This window comes from Mauremys mutica, chromosome 1 (assembly GCF_020497125.1).
Source record: "Mauremys mutica isolate MM-2020 ecotype Southern chromosome 1, ASM2049712v1, whole genome shotgun sequence".
NCBI classification, from domain to species: Eukaryota; Metazoa; Chordata; order Testudines; family Geoemydidae; genus Mauremys; species Mauremys mutica.
The window spans coordinates 99,489,524-99,510,365 of NC_059072.1; the positions used below are offsets into that span (position 1 = coordinate 99,489,524).

The 20,842-nt window shown below is 41.4% G+C and overlaps 1 protein-coding gene across 1 annotated transcript in view; it reads right to left on the bottom strand.

The window, feature by feature from the left end:
- POLR3B (RNA polymerase III subunit B) overlaps window positions 1–20,102 on the bottom strand; it is a 120,342-nt gene extending 100,240 nt beyond the window's left edge. Inside the window, exons 1-9 of the mRNA XM_045000041.1 lie at window positions 19,961–20,102; window positions 16,621–16,653; window positions 12,158–12,214; window positions 12,009–12,073; window positions 11,427–11,502; window positions 9,225–9,325; window positions 5,026–5,117; window positions 2,644–2,761; window positions 850–958 (exon numbers count right to left, since the gene is read on the bottom strand). Of these exons, the coding sequence (XP_044855976.1) occupies window positions 850–958; window positions 2,644–2,761; window positions 5,026–5,117; window positions 9,225–9,325; window positions 11,427–11,502; window positions 12,009–12,073; window positions 12,158–12,214; window positions 16,621–16,653; window positions 19,961–20,032 (723 nt within the window). The 5' untranslated portion in view covers window positions 20,033–20,102. The remainder of the gene's footprint in view (window positions 1–849; window positions 959–2,643; window positions 2,762–5,025; window positions 5,118–9,224; window positions 9,326–11,426; window positions 11,503–12,008; window positions 12,074–12,157; window positions 12,215–16,620; window positions 16,654–19,960) is intronic.
- Between the last annotated feature and the right edge of the window lie 740 nt (window positions 20,103–20,842).

The following is a 20,842-nucleotide window of genomic DNA, read 5'->3' on the forward strand; positions in this document are numbered from 1 at the left end:
TGGAGACAGTCCAGTGCGGAGCAACAATAATGGTAAGAGATTTAAAAAACCAGACCTACGAGGAAGGGTTAAAAAAAAACAGGCATATTTAGTCTTGAAAAAAAATAAGACGGGGGGGGACCTTATAAGTCTTCAAATATGTTAAAAGCTACTATTAAAGAGGATAGTGGTCAATTGTTCTCTATGTCCACTGAAGGTAGGACATGAAGCAATTGACTTAATCTGCAGCACACAAGTTTTAAAAAGTCCCCCCCGCCCCCCCGATATCTAACCTAACTATAAGAATAGTTAAGTACTGGGATACATTTCCAAGTGAGGTTGTGGAATCCCCACCATTAGAGGTTTTTAAGAACAAGTTAGACAAACACTTCTCAGTGGTGGTCTAGGTATACTTGGTCCTGCCTCAGAGCAGGGGCAGGGACCAGTTAACCTCTCAAGGTCCCTTCCAGCCCTACATTTCTATGAAACATACATGGTTACTTTCACCATTACTGAATCAAACACTCTTTAGTCGTTCACCAGTTCTCTGATTCAGCTAATAAAAATGCCTTAAAGGTCTTTCAAAATACATTAAGCAATCTACGTCTTATAGTTCTATTTTGTATCTTGTACATACACTACCTTCATAAGAAATATAGCAAGGACAGCTTTTGGCCTTTGCAGGAAGAATTAAAGGTTTAAACATTTCCCCCCGTATCTCTATATTTTACTCTACTCTCTCTAATATGCTGTAAATCCAGTTATTGTCAAACAGTGTCCAAAATTCCTTTACAGAACATATTAAATCTTGAGTGCTACTACAGAGCTTTGCTCTTGAACTAAAGTTCTGTAAACTGACAGTTATATTACCTTAAATATAATAGCAATGGGAATATCTTCTGACAGAGTGTTATGCCTCAGGTAAAATCTTCCTTGTTTCACAATCATATTTGTTCTGCTCTTCTTCTCATGAGTGGAACTAAAGTTAAAAAAAAAAAAAGTATTAAGTTTGATACACATCTTGCAGTGGTAATTCCTTTGCCTAATCATTTTAAAGTGTTTTATAAAGAAGATTTCACTCACATCAATAAATTCCGATGCCTTTTATTGATTTTAAAAAACAGCTGCAGATGCATAGACCAGAAATAACAGAAGGTTACTTGTGATGGGGAACATCAGTACTTAAATTTAGCAGGATGAGATTAATTGAAAATTGCAAAACATAAGTGGATAATACATAAACAGACACATGAATCCAATGAGCTCTTTCTGTGCATAAGGGCTGTTACAATTTCAGCAGTGAGATATAACCACACATCCTGCTGTAGTCTTTTTGGACTCACATGGGTTGCTTGTGTAATAGTACTCTAGTAGGAGGAGAAGTGTTAGGGGCATCTACTAATAAAGCAAATAAAGTGGCTCACAACACAGCAATAAGTGCTTTAGGATGCACTGGTTTTGGGTAAAAAATTAACACAAAAAGCTGAAATAGAAAATAAAGCTGGTTGGCTAAGAATAAGAAGCCCAACCCATAAGAATCTATCTCCAGTCTTCAACAATCTGTGGAGTACAAAAACCAAACCCTCAAAAAACACAGCTATAGATTTTGGGTCCATACTAAACTGACTTAGCCAAAGATTAAGTTGCCCCCCATCCCACCACCACTCCCAACAGATTAACTTTTTCCTTGAATGGAGCTTGTGTAAATAAGTTTCCTAATTAGCATGGCATCCATTTTCCCTACCCCACTGCAGCGAGGCAACCATTGGGTAGCCCTAGATCAAGGGTCTTGTAGAGGACAGGCCCTTTCATCACTAGTTAGACGGTTCAAATCCACTTCAGATTTATGTGACTGAATACTGCCATATTCTAATGGCCATTGAGCGGTCAAAGTAAATTGACCAGTACCAAAAAGGCAGGGGGCCACAACATTACACCCCAACTGCTTGCTGGCAGTATCAGCAGGGAGGTCAGAGTGGGTATGGGAACCCAACTATCCTCCTAGTTTTAGAGGTCATAAGAGGTCATGCAGAAGCACATTGGTGAGGCAGTGAGGGAAGGCCTGAAAGTGTCACTATGCATTCTGTACCTGATATACGACTGAACATACGATTCAGGCTCCATGATAATTCAGACTCTGACAACTCTCAGGAGCACTAAAGAAGTTATATTTCTAGAGCTTGAATAAGCCTCCTACACAGCCACATGTGGGTGAGAAGTCAGCATGCTTATGCATCAAGGTTGGATGGCAGGTTTCCAGTGTTTACTAGAAACCAAAGACAGAAATCTTCCAATGTTGTCACTTGGAGTTTGCCACTGATAACTGAAGCAAGATTGGGTCAAATACTATAATGTAGGAGGTGGCACTTTTTTCTGTATTTTTACAGGGAAAAAAAAGTGTCTCAGCAAAATTTGCTCTATAACAAAAACTGGAACGCGCTTCACTAACTTAGGGCCAAATCTGAAGTCGCCCATTGACTTTGGTGGGAACTTTGGGCAAGTGGACTTCAGGACTGGGCTTTAAGTTATTGGAACTACGATAGCAAGAGAGTGGTGCTAAATGTGCTTTCAATATTCGTTGCACTAAACTGAAATAAATGAAAGTTAACTGCCAAGGGATGACATAAACAAGACTCGTAAGTGATGGCAGTGCATTTGCCATACCTGGTAACAGAAGCACCAACTGTCCCTTTTCTATCAGCTTCCACGATGATCCTGTTTTTGGATAACTGCTCTTGAATAAGAATTACTTTCTCTACACCTTTGACAATGAAGTAGCCACCTACCAAATGGAGAAAAAAATGGGTTTGCACTTACTCTTCCTTGGCTATTATTCACCTCTTAGGATATATTTTCAAAATTGTTATAATGTATAAACACACAAAGTAAATTAAAAAATTAAACTACAAGAAATGCATAAAGAGAATTACATATTAGGGAAAGAGGGGGAATAAACACCATCCCCACAAAACATTATATATATATTTCTAACCCAAGGGGAACCTCTTATAACTATGGAGAGAGAAAAGACTATTTGATTTTGTTGGAATCTTGTTATGCTGATCTACTTGGGATCTTAAAATCTTGTTGGAAAGTGCTTATCTGCAACAATGATGGGTGCTAAAGAGAACTCTAAGGGAGACAGAAAATATTTATCAAAAGGATGTTGTTGAACTGTTGGTACTGCAAGTTAAACGAAAAATAAAATTGTTTGCCAGAACAGCACCTGATTAAGACATCATGATTAAAAGGACTGATCATGTGAGGTGCTCAGCAAATTACAACATAGGGCCCCAAATTAAGAAGCTCCGTTTCCATAATTACTTTCTCCAGTGAAACATGAATTTTATATTAGCCTTTTTCCCCCCCCCCCCCACTCATTTCAATTCCATTGTAATAACTGAAGCAATGAAGAATCTATTCTTCATGTTATTGTATTCTAATTAATCTGACTTGGAACAATCCTCAACTTGTATAGCATTTTACGCCAAGGTGTTTTTGTGATCATAACAAATGAACATAGTGATAAAATGGAACAGGGAAATGATAAAGGCACTTCCTGAAAGCAGTTTGATAAATGACAGGAAAGGAGTGGGGGGAGGAAGAGTGAGAAAAGTCAACATACTGATGAAAAAATACAACCAAAGCAAGTAAATTTTTTTTTAATCGGTCTTTAATAAAAAATAAATAAAAGCAGTATGGACAATTAAGAAATTATGAAGATCTTGACAGCTATTGCTAACAAGCAGATATATGAATACTTAGGTAGAGATAACATTTGTATTTCCCCAGCTCTCTTGATTATATATGTCTTCTTTTTGTGGTTTCTTTATGAACCATTAACAATTTTTTTTAAAATCATGGTAAAGCCAGGTTATTGACATTAGTAACTTTAATTTAAAATCCCTACTTATATAAGGGAAACAAATGAGATGCTGTACTTGATCAGAGCACTGGGCTGCTCCTTTAAGCAAAAGTAAACCTGGCAACATTATATCTGTGAAGGAAAATTTCCTACTCTAAGTCGTCATCAATTTATGTCTTGAAGCATTAGATTTGTCTCTAGCTTATGTACTCTAGCTACAAATGCTAGTCATGCATATAGACAGTTTAAGAAACTATTGAACTATTTGGTACAGTATCTTTCCTGAGCTGTGAATTCCACAGGTTAATTATACAATGTAAACAAGTATTTCCTCTCCTTTGAGGATTGCTTCTGTATATCCCACTCATGGGATATATGTATGCCCACACCAAGAAAGAACAGATATGCAGAAGCAATATACTAGAAGAACAATAGATACTGGTAAGTGACCCTTCCCTTTTGTTAGGTGCAAAATCTTAAAAAGCCACCCACTTTCAGTTTTACCACTTTCCGCCTTGGTCTTGCTCTACAGAAGAAGGGGGAACAGAAGTACTTGCTCTTTTTCCATCATACTGTACATTTTTAAAGTGTCCTTTTATCCTCTTAGCATTCCCAGGATTAATAAATTGAATCTTTACTCTCCCCTCACAAATCAACATTCTTACCTCAACCCTTTCAAAATGTTGGGATTCTGAGGCCAGGGGACCTGTCTGACCATACAGTTTTCCATATTGTCGTAACGGTTTCTCATCCCTTTTAAAATACATATGAAAGCTTATTTGTGTCTTTAAGTACTAGTGTATATTCAGTAGCTACCCATTACGATAATTAGAGCCTGAATGGGCTTCTTAGGAAAATAACTAGTACACTGCTACCTCGACATAACGCCACCTGATATAACACAAATTTGGATACAACGCGGTAAAACAGTGCTCCGGGCGGGGGGGCGGGGCTGCGCACTCTGGTGGATCAAAGCAAGTTCAATATAACATGGTTTCACCTATAACACGGTAAGATTTTTTGGCTCCTAAGGACAGTGTTATATCGAGGTAGAGGTGTATATACAAGCAGATGAGATTATTTTTCTCCCAATATACATTATTTTTCTAAAAATATATTTTAGAGAGGGAAAAAAAAAAGACACTAAAGCCACAGAAGGAAAAATTGAATGAAGACAGTACCTGGATCTAAAGGGCATTCATTAAGTTTGGCAAACTCTGCTGGAGTTTTCCCAGTAAGAACACAGTTGGAGCTGCGCAGCATTATAGGCATTCTGTAAGAAAACCACAGTTATCCTTATACTGTAAATTAAGAAGAACAACAACAACATGAGAAGTCACAGACCTTACAACAGTCAGTGATGATGAAACTGGAGAAGATGTGTTGAACATTTAAGACCCAGGGGACTTGAAAAAGTAGAGATTAGAAGCAAAATAACAAAAGCAAGGAAACTTTAACTCCATCCCATTTTGTGTAACATCGTCAAATATTCTGACAAAACACGTAATAAGTGATCCAAGCAAAAAGAGTCCGAGATCCCAGGAAACTTTCATTCGACTGTTTCACTTTTGCCAATGTACATCTGAGTTTTTGCTGTTGGTTAATATGCAATTCTGGAGTTCTCATAGTAAAATTATCCACTGTGCATCTGTGATAACTAGGTCTGTAAGTGATGCAGAGATACACCCATTTTCTTATTGTAGAATGCTTTTTCAGTCAGATTCACAAGATACTTTTCCAAACCTTACATTTTTAATTGAAAAGGTCTATGAGAAGTAAGAGCACTTTATTTCAAAAGAAAAGGAAATTGCGTTCAGGACATGATAAAAAGTAACTTATTCATACACTGTATTTGCTTAAAAAACAGCCATGTGCTACGGTTCTTCCTACAGAGGAGTGTAACTAATTCATCATTACAGTGAAAGTCAACATACTGATGAAAAAGTAAGGCCCATGAGCCACACAAATCCTCCAAATAGTGCTTATATGAGACTTCAGCAATGCTTAAGTTTCATCCTGGTCCCCTTCACTGGGAGGAATTTCTTCCTAATCTCTTTAAGAGCTCTATGAGGCAGCTATGCAAGTAAACATCTACTTCATCAAATGGGACTCCTGAAAACTTTAAATTCAGTCATCTCTTGCTAAATAAACTTTATTCCTTCCTTTTGAAGCTTTTCAATTTCGTGGACTTCTTGGCCATTTTTATATACTTAAATCTAAAAATAAAAAGTGATTGACCTAGTTGTGTGTAAATTTCTGTATTTAATTAAAAAAAGAATTGCTATCTTCTCACAGCAATGCATCTACGCAGATATATTAATTGCTCCAGTTATGTCTTCTTGGGACAGTGTGTTCACTTGCTCACTAGAGATAAGTAGCTTCATATGCCAGTCATTATCCTAGATCACAAACGTGATCAGCCTAATTCCTTGGTTACTAATTTCAGGAATCATAACCAGTTTTTAGAGAGAACCAAAATGGGACATGCAAATATCATGATGAAACCCCAAGGGGAACAGGTTCGACCAACCCTCAATTTTTCAATGATGGAAAACAAGTTACTTTGCAGCTTCCGTGTCACGGTATAAGACGACAGATTTACTCATTTGAGGAAAAGGAGTCAGATTGATCTTTTTCTCCCAAACAAACAGCTTCAAATGTTTTGTTTTGTTTTTTAAAAGAAAAGAAATAAAAAAATGGGGAGAGGAATAATGAGCCAATGCACATTGAAAGTGCATACAAAAATACAAAAGGCTTGCAAACTAATTTGGAATGAAATAAAATGTTAGTTTGTTTTTTTCTGGCCAAAGATTTCTCTCATACAAGACAACAGAAGCCACCTTCCCCACCAAAACTTCTAGTTGCTCTATGCTCTCACTACAATGAGCGCAAGAAAAAAAAAATTGATGTGAACTTTGTTTCCAGCTGAACTGCAAATCAAACAGGAGAGTATGACGTGCTCACTTGGGGCAAGCAAATTAATTAAAAGGCTTATGAAAAGATTAACACGCTGTTCCAAAAAGAGGTGGAAATATATTCCCAGCCAGATATTATCTGTTTTAGCATATTTAAAAATTTAAACACACATTTTTTGGAATCTATAAATTAAAAAATGTATTTAGCTATCTAGAGTAGTATCACAGGACTGATGTGTTTAATGTTTATATTGTTGGCTGTTCTTGTATATAATGTTCATTGCTAACCAGTAGTTTTGGATACTGTTTTAAAAGTAATATTTCTAAGTAAACCAAGCTGAAAGTTTGTTGTTTATGACTCTCCTTTCATCCAGATATGGAACTTGTTAGTCCAGAGGTCCCCCACGCGAGGCATCTAAATGCACCCGCGTCCTGACCGGTGGTCAAGCATCCGCCGAAATGCCACCGAATTTCTGCGGCATTTCGGTGGTGATGCCTCTCGATGACGCCGCTTGCTGCTGACAACAGTGTCATTGAGAGGCGTCGCCGCCGAAATGCCTCAGAAATTCGGCGGCATTTCGGCGGATGCTTGACCGCCGCCATGGTCTTTCGTCTGGCGCCCGCCAGACGAAAAGGTTGGGGACCACTGTGTTAGTCTATTGCGTTTGGAATTAAAATTATAAATGCATAGGATCACTGGAGCCATTTTCAAATCACGAAACAGATTGGTAAGTCAGTGCTGTGCCAGAAGAATATTTTCTTTTTCCTTGCAGTAATGTTCTCACTTGAGAGGAGAGGAGAAGGTATCTACTGCTGCTGGTTTTGGTATACAGATAAAGGGCACTAGGTCTGTGTAATGCCTTGGTCTTTTTTGGCCTATTATGTGTCATTATATAATGCCTGCATCTGTAACTTTCACTCCATGCATCTGAAGAAGTGAGGTTTTTTACCCACGGAAGCTTATACCCAAATAAATCTGTTAGTCTTTAAAGTGCCACCAGACTCCTTGTAGTTTTTGTGGATACAGACTAACAGGGCTACCCCGATACTTTATACCGTGAGTGCTTTACAAATCCTCATTCCTTCCATTGTTTAAAAATGTAGAAAAATCAAGAAAAATATTAAGTGAATTATGACAATCTAAGTGCTCACCCAGCTGCATTTCCCTCCTGTAGCCACAGCATATCACTGTATCTGATGCAACGGTGTAAATCACTGTATCTGATGCACAGTATCTGATGCACAGGATTCTTTGCTGCTTCTACAGAACCAGACTAACACGGCTACCCCTCTGATACTTAACGGTGTAAAAGTATCTTGAGAAGTGATCACTACATACAAGTTTTTGTGCAAATGCACTTTCACTGGATCACTTTTTTTTTTTAATTGCATCTAAGTCACTGCATGGAATGATTATGAAGGCCTATTTGTACCCAGGAATTCTTTCAAACTATCTTTCAATCAATTAAAGGCTCAGAAATAAGAATAAATTTGTTATTTTCATTTACAGTAAGTTTGGCTCTTTACCTACACTGCTGTGAGCATGTTCTCTTGGCAAATTCAATAGAAATTATTTTGCTTTGGGAATCAAAGTCAGGGACTAGAGATTGTTCAGAGCTTAATCTCTTCCTCCTGCTGCTTGCAGCCAATATTCAATCTGTTATTTTTCAGGTGATATATGAAATATTCTCTGTAGGCCACTGCCATTTTTAGCCAGTTAGACACTTGTCTATAGAAGAGCCATTTTATCTAGTTTAAGGAGTTTTGGAATCCTGTCCTAGTGAAAACTATGGGGACTGGGTCCTCTGGCCCCTCTAGAATTCTCAGGACTTCTTCTCTCTTCCCCGCCCCTCACTCCCCCCATTCAAGCATTCCACCCTCTTTCTTGTAGAGGCAACCACATCCTTGGTTTACTCAACTGGTTTTCTTGCCTCTACACAGCCACATCTACCCAAAATATCCAATCTAGACTCTAAATTGGTAGAACTTTAAAGGAGAATTTTATCACGATTGGAATCCAGCAATGCTTGCATTTATTGTTTTTCCCATCCATTTTCAGCAGCAGACCTCTCAAAATTCCCCAATTCAGTTAAAGAAGGCTGAGGTGTGAGGCTAATGTGCCTAATTTTTGCTTTGAAATAGCCCTGCTTGAGGCTGTAGTATTTATCTCTGTTAGGTATTTCTCTCTCTAGCTAGGCATAAATCAAGTATTGGGGAAGAGATTCAAATTAAAACTTTCAAAAGCTCTGGAAAAACAAAAGAAATTTGCAAAGAGACCAACAGAAGCATATCTTCTCAGCAGCTATTCACCAAGCTCCACTTGCGACCTTATTTTTTATTTTAAATTTTAAGGTGGAAAATGAGCTTTCCCTAGTTTTTTTTTATACAGTGATTAACTTTCACACCAATGGAATTGATGGCACACAGAAAAAACTGATACTGCTATCTTGATATTTGTATCTTACCTGCCAATGGGTAATGCATTGCGAATAATCCTCTGGCTACCTCTAGTGTACTCAATGTCCACTGTAATTGGGGCAGAGTAGGTCATATCTCTCAAGCGACACTTAAAAGGAAAGAGATAAATAGTTAGACATTTTTCACCCTTACTTCAGAGTGGAGATTCTCAAGACCTACTCAGAAGACCCCACTTTTTCCTGACCTCCCACCTACAACCACGAAGGATGAAAGCAAAAGAGAGCTGGATGGAGTCTCTTCTGTGTCTGTCAAACAAAATCCAAGGAATTCCAAAGTCTCTCCCCCCCCCCCGCCCTTTTCTTTAAAAAGTTTCGAGACTTCAATAGCAGCCATGGTAACTGCTTCTTCAGATGGAAACATTGTGGCGACATGAAGCAGTTTAACTTTTAAAGCGATGGCACCTTCCTCAAATGCAGGTAATGCTAATCTGCAAAAATTGAGTTCTGGATTTCAAGACCATTCCCACTCCCACCGGTGCTCAGATCTGGTGTTTTGGTTCAGGCATGTCTCTATGTACTATATCTTAACATCAAACAGCAAGAGGCAATTGAAAGCCTCATAAGGCAGATGATGTGTAAGATTAAAAAAGGACCTTTAGCTAGCTTTTTAATACAATAATGGACAATTACATGGTGCTTCTCTTACGAAAGAGGAGTTATAAAAGGTTGAAATCTTAAAATGTCTCTCTCTCAATTCCCTAAATCCCCACATGCAAGTTCCTCAGATATCAATAGGAGCAGCATGCACAGAGCTAGGGCATAAAATAGTCCAAGGCTCTGTCGTTCTGAACGTTCTTGATCTCACCAGTCTTCTCTCCCCAGTCCCCACACCAGTAATCTAATGTCAAACTAGTTTTGCATAAACATACACGTCTGCAATGTTAATGCAAATGAATCTTATTCATGGCGTCAGCCTTTGAGTATGTTACCTTAATTTAGGCATATAATTCTCAGGATTCTGATATACTCATTGAAGGTTTTGTACAGCGATGAATACAGAATTAACAGTATACGGAGTAAAATGCGGGTTTCTGATGGAAGACAGTTTGCCCTATGGGTGGGGACATGTTATACACAAGATGGATCCAAAGGGTTACTGCATATTGGACATCTCTTTTTTCCCCTGCTAAAAGCAAACAGTTTCTCCAGTAACAAAAATTAATTGACACCAGCAGTTCTCAAACTTGTTGATTACGTGGTGCCAGCTCTCCTCCTATTTTCCCGCTGCTAAATGGCAGTAAAAACATAACATTCAATAATTCCTTAATATTACTTTTGTGTGTGAGCAGGTGGGATAATTGTCACAGGAATGGTATGTGGTGATGAACTGAGAGGGAGGTGGTGATCCATGAGACAATTCCTTAAAAAAAGTAGTCCGGATCACGAAAGAGCTTGAGAATACCTACCTATATTTTATCCCTTTTAGAAAATAAAATTAACACAAGCTCCATGAAGAGCAGAGAAGTGGAACAGGAGCCAGACAGATGCTTAAAATCTAAAGTCCATATGTAGGCGGTTAAGTAAATTGTCGGATTTTCAAGAGTGTGGAGGGCCTACCAGCTCTCAAAGACAGGTGCTCAAAGTCTACAAAGGTGCAAAAAAGATTACATTTAAAGAACATTAAGGATGTTTTGTTGTGGTTAAGGCACTGGATGGGAACCCAGAAACACTAGGCACCAAACACTAGGTTCTGGGTGCTAGTCCTGGCTTTGTCTCAGACATCCAACATGATACAGGGAAAAACTATCATAATGCACAAGGGACTGAATTATTATTACACAGACAACTTTAATTCTGGCACTTCCTAACTTATGAGTGGTTGATTTTGCAAACTTAATGTTCTTTAAAGGCTGTTTTTTCTAGGAAATATGAATATATATTCTCTCATACAATATTCACTTTGGTTTATCAGGAGGGCCTACTGCTTTAAACCAGAAGAAGAGATTTTAAAAAAGTGAACAATTACTTATTCAGGTATTTAGTCATTTCACAACCACTGGGGTGATTTTCTTACAATTAGAATCTTAACTAATGATGCCTTCTTTTCCCAAACTAGGAACATACCTGGCCATTATAAGAATCTTTCCTGATAGCAAAGAGATATTGGGCAGGAAAAACTGCACACAACATCTACCCGCCCACTCCCACCAGTAAACATGAAATTAAATCCACAGTTGGAGTCACTATTACCTCATGAGGAGACACAGGTCTTGTTACATTAAAGCTTTCTTCAACATCTGGAACTCCCACATAAATATTGAGGTATCTGTAATTCAAACACTGTTATTATCAACCACTAAGATATTTGTGTGGTAGAACTGAAGGAAGCAGAGTCCATTTTTCAACACAATTGGTTTTGATAATCTTCTGTTCTAATAATAGACAAATAGCAACTGTCTTCCCGGAGTATCTCATAGCGCTTGAGCTATGCTCTATCTGGAATTTTGAAATAAATCTTGAAATTCAAAAACAAAAATAAAAGCAAAGTTACCTTTGCAAATTAAGAGCTGTATTGGGCCCTCAACTATGAGAATTCACCAAACTACTGAAAAATCATCACTACAACGTCTTTTTACTGCATGGCTATCAATTCTGTTTAATGTGGTCACTCAAAGCTCTATAGCGATCTCTTTTTTGGAGTGTGGTTTACCTCATCCTACTCAAGTATATCACAGTGTAACCACATGTACATTTTTATAGTCAATTACAAATTGCTATGCAAGATAATACTTATACTGCTACCACCAATACAGAAATCAACCTTATGCTTACTTTAAATACCACATTGGGTCAGCATCACTTGTGACTTTTTCATTGGCTTTCATGATTTTCTTTATCTGTGAAAAAGAAAAAAAAAAAAGAATTGAGTCACATGACTTTTGTAAATTTAGGCCTATTCCCTTCCCACCAAGGAAGCATACCTCTACATTGATGAAATAGTTGAATGAGTCTATGTGCTGCTTCACAAGTCCTTTCACCTAAAATAAAACAACACATATACAGCAGAATTAGCCTCGAGAAAATTAGTCACAAAAGCAATGCAGAAATTAATATGTAGGAATTAGTTCTACTTATAATAGTTTCTGGATCAACCTTAAGGTTTTTAAGCTGAGGAGTTTCTGAAAACCCACAGGGTGACCAGCCTGATTCTACACGACGTCACCAGGTTTATGCCAGAATAACTCCACAGATTTCAACAAAGCATCAACTGAAATTTACTCGTTTTATAGCACAAACTATTTATATAACTGAACCTCATAACTTTGCATGAATAATGGGGAAAACCACTGTGAATTAACATTTTTTGCCAGTTTGCCATTATGGCAGATGCCTGGGATATTAATCATTTGTCAGATGTGAAGACAGAAGAACTGTGTGGGATTAAAGGAAAAGGTCAAGGAGCAGACTCAGGTTACAGCTATAAGGTGGGGGAGAAAAAGGGGGAAGTCCAGCAAGATGTGAGAGACTGAATGAGAAAAAAAAGCCTCACACAACCTGCCCCAGAGACACTAGAGTTGGGGGAGGAATGTAATAAGTAAGGTTAAGAGTCTGTCACAGGTATTTTTGGCAAAAGTCAGGGACAAACAAAAATTCACAGAAGCCTGCAACCTTTCCTTGACTTTTACTAAAAATCCCCTGGGGCTGAGGGGGAAACAAATAGAGCACTGTGGCTTGCAGCTGCTTCGGCCCCCCCTGGTGGCGGCTGCAACTTCGACAGCTCCTGCTTCGGCCCACCCCAGGGCTGGCTATCGCCCGTGGCTTCTGCTCCGGTGGCACCCAGACTGACTGTCGGCAGCTGCTCCAGTCCCACTGCTGCTCCTGCAGGAAAGGGTGACTGTTGCTGCTCCAGCCCTAGGGGTGCTCACCCAACCCCAGCCGCTACTTCAGGCCTCAGACTGCTGCTCCAGTGGCCCTGGGGCTGACAGCTGTTCCAGCCCTGCCCCAGAAGTAGTTACGGAAATCATGGAAAGTCACAGAATCCGTGACCTCTGTGAATCTTATCCTTAATAACAGGCAAGTACCAAGAGGCACAGACATGAAACTAGTAGCTTCTAGGCCTATCCCGCAGGAGATACTTTAACAACTCCAGACAGAGCCTCCCATCTGCTTGCCAAGCAGGAAGCATAATCCTACCAGCACTTACACCACCCAGTGCTTATTGATGGTTCAGAAGCCGGACCCACCAGACATCAACATGTAGAAATCAATGCTGCAGATGTTCAGGATTAAGTTTACCCAATGCAAGCATTAGAAAGGTTGTTCTGTATTATAAAAAATGGAAGGTAAATATAATGCACTGCATTTTTTTTTTAAAACATAGCATCTCTACGGGACACTGGATCTCTGTACTCCACGGAAATAATTAGCGCAAGCTGCAAAGAAAAGGAAGCTTTCATAGGGGAAGGTTGGTCCAGTGGTTAGGACTATCTATCTCTATATATATAAGCAAATGGGAACATACAAATATAATTCACTTTATGAAAATGTGTTATGATTCCCTTTAAAATTAATTGAAAGCAATAGCTAACTCAAGAGTTACCTAGCTGGCTCCACACTGATTAAAAAAGTCTAGAAAACATGACCTATAAAAAAAAAAGAGATTGAAAAAAATTGCATTTGTTTAGTCAGAGGAAGAGAAGATTGACAGGGAACATGATAGCAGCCTTTAAAAGTATGTAAAACGCTTTTTATAAAGAGAAAGGTGATCAATTGTTCTCTTTGTCCACAGAGGACAAGGCAAGAAGTAATGGGCTTAAAATTGCAGCAAGAGAGATTTAGCTTGGACATTAGAAAAAACTTCCTAACTGTAAGGGCAGTTAAGCACTGGAATAAATTAACAAGGGAGGTTGTGAAATCTGTCACTGTAGGATTTTAAGAACAGTTTAAACAAAACAATTGTCAGGGATGGTCTAGATAATACTTAGTCCTGCCTCAGCACAAGGAAATGGACCAGATAACCTACTGAGGTCCCTTTCAGCCCTACATTTCTATGATTCTATGAAGTTCCCATGGATTTAAGGAAAGCAATACAACAAAAAATGACTCCCAGACAAAATTATTTTGATATACAACATTTTACAAAAACTCGTCATATGAACATGAATGAAAATGTAGCACATACAAAATATGTGGTTCTATCACTATTTGTCTAGCTTTTAAACTTCTTTCAGAAGACATGAACAGAGATTTATCAAAAATCTGACTCCAACACAAAAATCACAATATGCAGCATTTGTATTGTATGGTGTCAGCACAAATACAATGCTATGTAATAAAAGGACACAGCGAAGGATGTAGACTTTTGATGTAAAGCATGCAGCAAATTACATCTCTTCCACCCACGCCTGCAGAACCAGGACACTGGGGCACATGGTGCCAACAGCCCTCCCCCAGTAAGAACATTCTTACAGCCTCAGGAATTCTGATGATGTCACTAATTCAAGCCTTTGCAAGTAGTTTGTGGGGGTGGCTGAGAGAGATGTAAGGAAGGGGTCGTTAATTAGATGGGTATTGGGCAGGCCCAACATACCATCACAGCCCTGGGCCAGAATGACATTAAAGCACTTAAATGACTGCTGGACTTTGATCTTCTGCACTAGATACGTGCAGGGACCCATTCTGCCCCCATGCAGCAGTAGAGGTAGTGAGAGACTCCTGTTGGTTTAACAGCCCTACATAGGGGGAGGAGCAGGACTGTCATGGAGAAGGAGTTGTGGGGTATATTGAAAAGGGAATTAATAATACTAGATTGCAGAGAGTCTATATAAAAGTGGAGGAAAAAGACAATGCAATAAGAATATAAAAATAGGCAGTGTGCCCACGGTCACTTTGGAAGGGACTGCAGTGATGATGCTACAGGAGCAAAGGGGGCTGTGGTTTGATAGAGAATTTATAAAGTGCTAATATTTAATGTTTACATCTAGTTGTGCACATTAGCAGCTTAGATTGCCATCTGCACGGTATTGTTACTGTCACGGTCATTCTCCCTCCTACTTATTATTACTCACAGTTTGTGAGTTATCTTTGCAGATTTGGGTCCTAAACACTTATGAGAGTAGTCCCGAGTTCAGCAGAGCTACTCATATGCACCAGTGAAGTCATGCATGCATGCATGCATCTTTGCAGGATCAGGATTTTAGATTGTATGCTCTATGGGACAGAGACCATATCTACCTAGTAAATGTTTTACAGATCCTAGACCAATGAGCTAGATTGGTTCTTTGGGTAACACTGAAATAAAAAACAAACCAAAATCACTGCCTGTATTTCATAAACCACTGTTTCAAACTAGCTAAAAAAAATGGCTACTTCTAAAGAGAGACTGCCTCAAACTATTCCCTTTGAGATTAATCAAGAAACTTTCATTTATGTAATAGGCTTGCCTCTCATATTATGGGGGCAGGAACTAGATGACTGTAGAGAGAATGCAAACTCAAGATGCAAAGGGGACAGGTGGTCTGGGAAATAACAGAGGAAAAGACATAGAAGAAGGTTAAAAAAAAGAGGAAAGACAGAAAGAAAAAAAATGGACTAGATAAAGAGGGAAAATGTTGTAGGGAATAATAAAACAAAAAAAGCACAGAAAAAAGCCTGAAACAAAATAGAGTACTTTTGAGGTTAATCAGAAAAATGGAAGCTTTCCGATGCTCTGGAGGGTGGACAAAGGAGCATACAGGATTGGAGGAAGGTCTGGCTATACAAGGCATTAATGGATTGTGAGAGGTTGGGCAGCCATGAATTAGGCCTGGTCTACACTGGAGGGATGGGGGGGAGAGAGGGGGAAATCGATCTAAGATACGCAACTTCAGCTAAGAGAATATCATAGCTGAGGTCAACATATCTTAGATTGAATTAAAATTACTTATTTCGTATCCTCGCGGCGTGGGATCAACAGCCGCGGCTACCCCGTCAACTATGCTTCCGCCTCTTGCACTGCTGGAGTTCAGCAGTTGACGGAGAGCGATTGGGGATCGATTTATCACATCTACACTACACACAATAAATCGATCCCCGATAGATCAATCGCTACCCACTGATCCGGCGGGTAGTGTAGACATACCCTTGGAGTTGGGAGAGGAGAAAGACCATTGGGGAGTCCCTACTTTTACAAGCAAGGAAACTAAATGTGAGAACTCAAGGGTTTTGGTTGTGCTGAAGGACAAGGGCTGAAAATAAAAAGTTTAGAGAATCTGCAAGAATATGCAATGCTGACATGTGATTTTAAAATGAATACATTAGGTTTTAAGATTAAAACACAGTTCTGACCATCTTTTATCTTGTCAAAACACTGCCTGTAGCAAGTGAGTCTTGCACTAATTAAATTGTTTTCAGTTTAAGAGCTTGAACATTCATGTACAAGTGAAACATATAGAGCAATACTGACCTTTAGAAAAGCTGGAAGAAGTCTCCATTTTTCCTAAAAACAAAACAAAACAAAAACATAATTTGAAATAGCTGCAGGAATGTACATAACAAAAATCTAAAAAACCTAATCACTATTCTTCTACCTAGGGTGGCCAGGTGTCCAGTTTTCGACCAGAAAGTCCGGTTGAAAAGGGGACCTGATGGCATCCAGTCATATCTACTGACCAGACATTCAAAGTCCGGTTACTGCAGGCAGGGGAGGCGGGAAGGCGCCGAGTCGTCACCCATGCCAGCCCCTACTCAGCCAGGGCCACCTCCTACCTGCCATCTGGCAGTTGCAGCTCCCAGCCCCAACTCTGCAGGTGAGTCCCTCCTCACCCACGGGGGGGGGAGGGGGGAGAGAGGAGAAATACAGCAAGAGATGGATGGAGGGGGACAGAGGAGTAAATGGGGGGTGGGACCTCAGGAGAAAGGGGTGGGGCAGAGGGGGCCTCAGGGGAGGTTCTGCATTCCTGCTGGAGTGTCCAGTTTTTAATATATTACAAAGCTGGCAATCCTACTTCTACCATTAAGACTATTTAAAGTCAAGTCAATGCAGAGAAGAGGGACTGTAACTAGTCAATCAAAATTAGTAATACGAACAAGCAGATGACAATTTAAATAATACAGTAATCCATGCGTGCAATACAAACTATAGTCAAGGCACAGACAGTCAAAGGGATACAGTTAAATTAGTCAATTTAAAAACAAGTTAACAAAATACAAGTTTCTGAGAAAACACCACTTAAATACTATGTCCTGATTTATTTTAAAAAAGAAAAAAGCCACTCCTTTAAAAAGTTTGTGTTTTGTTTTCAATGAGAGAGAAAACTATGGTCCTAATCCTATAAATGCTAATGCACACAGCCAAACACAAAGCACTGTCAAAACTGAAAATACTTATTCCTGCTAATTTATTTCAGCTGTACAGTAATCTCAAGTATTACCGTAGTTAAAAAGTAGGTTCAAAACATTCAGACAAACGTGACTTGCAGGTTAACAGTATGTCTAACTTTATAGGTATCTAAAGAGTCAAAGACTGCTAAGATTCTGAACATTAAATAATATATTCAACTGGTCTGTGCAATTCTAAAATGAACTAAAATTAAGTAAAAAAATTGTTATTGATATATCCTATATTGGAGTCCCAGCTATTGTTTGTATCACTTGCTTTCAAAGACATGAAATTCAGTTGATTTTTATTCAGTCTTAGTCTAACTTTGTTTTTCATATTTCAACAGGAGAAAAGTAAAAAACATAAAATAAAGGGAACAGCTTAATGTTTACATTTCAAATCTAGGGAGGAAGAATCAAATGCAAATCAAGTTAAATTTTTCCACCAGTGTTTAAAAATAAATCTTGCTGTATCACAACAAACTATTTTGGTATGTAATAGTATGCATAAACATGAGCATGGAGGAAGGTGGGTTCAATAAAGGATTATAACTTTGCGTGGTTTGCCCTGTAGGATAAACTCGTGTGCATCACAAGTAAAATTGGCCCAAAATTAGTTTCAGGGCAGCTGCACAGATACAGGATGGGCCTACATACAGTGCAAGTGGCAGCCTCAATCCTCTTGCGCCTACTATATGTGGGTTTGATTCCATGAAGCACCAGGCACCCACAATTCATTGAGCTCAGTGGAAACTAAGGTGGCTCAACACCTTGCAGGTAGGGTGACCACCTTTCTCTAATTGGACGGCACAGTCCCAAAATGTACATTTCGAGTCCTGGTCCCAGGCTGAATGACTCTGGGTCAGCTTTTGTCCCCGATCCCCTGCAGTGCCACTCTGCACCTGCCTGAGGCTTAGTGACCGCATCAGCCTCTTCGCAGTCGAAGAGGCTGAGGTGGGCCGTAGCCCCCTCTCGCCACGAGGCCCTTCCCCCAGCTCCTCCTCTTCCCCTTGAGGCCAGAAGCCAGAGCTGGGCAATAGTAAGAGCTGTCCACAAAGCCTGGCCACATTCCATGGGGCAGGGACATGGGCCAGGTACTATTATTGGGCACCCTGACCCCCCACCCAGGGCAGGTGGAGGGTCCGGGGCTCCCTGGGTGGCTCTTAGCACAGTCTGCTCCCCCTTCCAACCTGGCCAAGGGACAGGGCCACAGGGGAAGAGGAAGAGCAGGGGCAGGGCCACAGAAGGGGTGGGGTTCTTGCATGTGTCCTCTTTTTGCACTTTGAAAAGGTGGCCATCCCACTTGGAGGATGAGGCCCTAAGGGAGCCGAGCACATAATGAGTTAACTTTGCAACGGGAATACAGTACTGGGCTCTTTGCATTGTGTGAGTAGCAGCTACTGATGCAGACACTATCAGCACAGGGATATGTTTCAGAGGTGGTAACACAGCAATGAGTTATTGGTTTAAAGGCTACATTTCTTACATCCACTTTCTGTCCACTAAACTCCTACCAAAAAAAGGGGGGGTGAGGAATTAAAATCTAAAAGTGTCAAAAACCAAGCCCCTAACCCATGCACTACTTTTACCCTGAAAAAGGAGACGTGCCAGAGACGCCACGAAGTGCAGGAGGAACATTGCTATCGATTTTATGTGGAAGGGGCTTAAGTACTATGGTGATGTGCGGCAGTAGATACAGGGCTGGATAGGCAGATTTCCCTGGGGGTAAGAGCCAGGCTCTTTGTGTGTAACCCTCTATAGGTGTTATCGAGCCTGAAAGTACACTGCATTAGAAAGGCTGCTAACTGCCCCATGTAGACAAAACTGGCGGGTCTCACGTCGTGTTAGGCGGCCTAATCGCGGGCGGCTAACACGACCCTGCACACGCCTGCCCTTGCCCACACGGAGTGTGTGGCTCCAGCACGGAGCAGCGGGGGCGCTCGCTGGCCTTGTAACACCCTGGGGCGGCCACGGTCCCCGGGGACAGGCTGGGCGCCCTCCACCCGCGCTGGGCTCCCTGGCAAGGGAGGCTGCACAGCACCAGGCCCTGCGCCCTGCCCGCATCTCACTGGCACCAGGCCCGGGGGCTGCCGGGCAGAGCAGCGCAGCGCAGCCAGCCTGGAGCTTGCGGGAAGGCGCAGGCCAGCGTGGAAAGGGTGAATTGATCCCGCGCATGCGCCACAGATGACTCGGGACCCAGGTGCCTGGAGCCCGGAAAGCCCACTGGAGAGACGAACCTAGGGGCTGCGCGCATGCGCAGCAGGGGATGCTGCTGGAAGACCTGGGGCTGAAGCAGGAGCCTCTGCGCAAGCGCAACAGGGGCCTTGGCGAGACGCCTCGCGGGGGCTCCGCCGCTCGTTGCCAGAGCGGAGCGTGCCCCTCCTCCGCGGGCCGGCGGCGCCTTTATCCCCCGTCCCCTCGCTCACCTCCACCGTGTTCACGGGAGCCGCCGCCTGCTCCGGAGTCAGAGCCCCCAGCTCGGCCGCTAACGCCTCCATGGCGAGCGCGGCAGAGACACGAGCCGGGAGGGACTCAGCAGCCGGCGGACGCTCCGCGCGGCGATGAAATCTGCCCCCGCTACAACACAGGCGCCGCGGGACCGTTCCGCTTCTTTTAAAGAGCCCGCGCGCCCGCTCGCCCGCCCGGAGCGAGCTGCTGGTCCTAGCCCGGGGCTCGGAAGCTGGGGGGGAGGGGGAAATGCCCCCCTGAAACGCTCAGCACAAACCTCGCTCCCCAGAGACCGACTCTGAGCTTCTCCCCCGCCGCCCCTAAACATGAGGGGTGGGGCTGGTGAGAGGCTTGGAGAACTGCCCTGAACCTGAGGCGACATGCTGGGGGGCAGCAGGTTCCCCTCTCAGAACAGCTCCTCCCCTCCCCCGCACCCCAGCCAGCCTGGGGTGGGATTTCAGTGTGACTTGTGCCATGGAAAGTTAAACTGTCGTCTAGTGTTCACCCACCAGGGGGCGCTGTGCATAAAAGCCCTTATTTAAATGACGTTCAGCCCTGCTGGGCAGAGCACGCGGGTGAACACACCTGGTACAAACTACGCTCTGTAGCCAGCAGCCCACATCCCTGCATGAGTATGTGACAGTATTGCATAGGACAAGTCCCTTTGTTATTATTTGAAGGGCACCATGGGAGAGTCGCTGTCATGTCATTTTCTGTATAGTGGGGAAGTACAAGTGAGCTGAAGCTGGAATCAGCACTAACCATTTTTTTCTCTCTCTCTCTTATCAAATGGTTAGGATTCTATGGGGTTGAGAACTAAAATAGACTCACAGATAATAGGCAAACCCGCTGCAGATCAG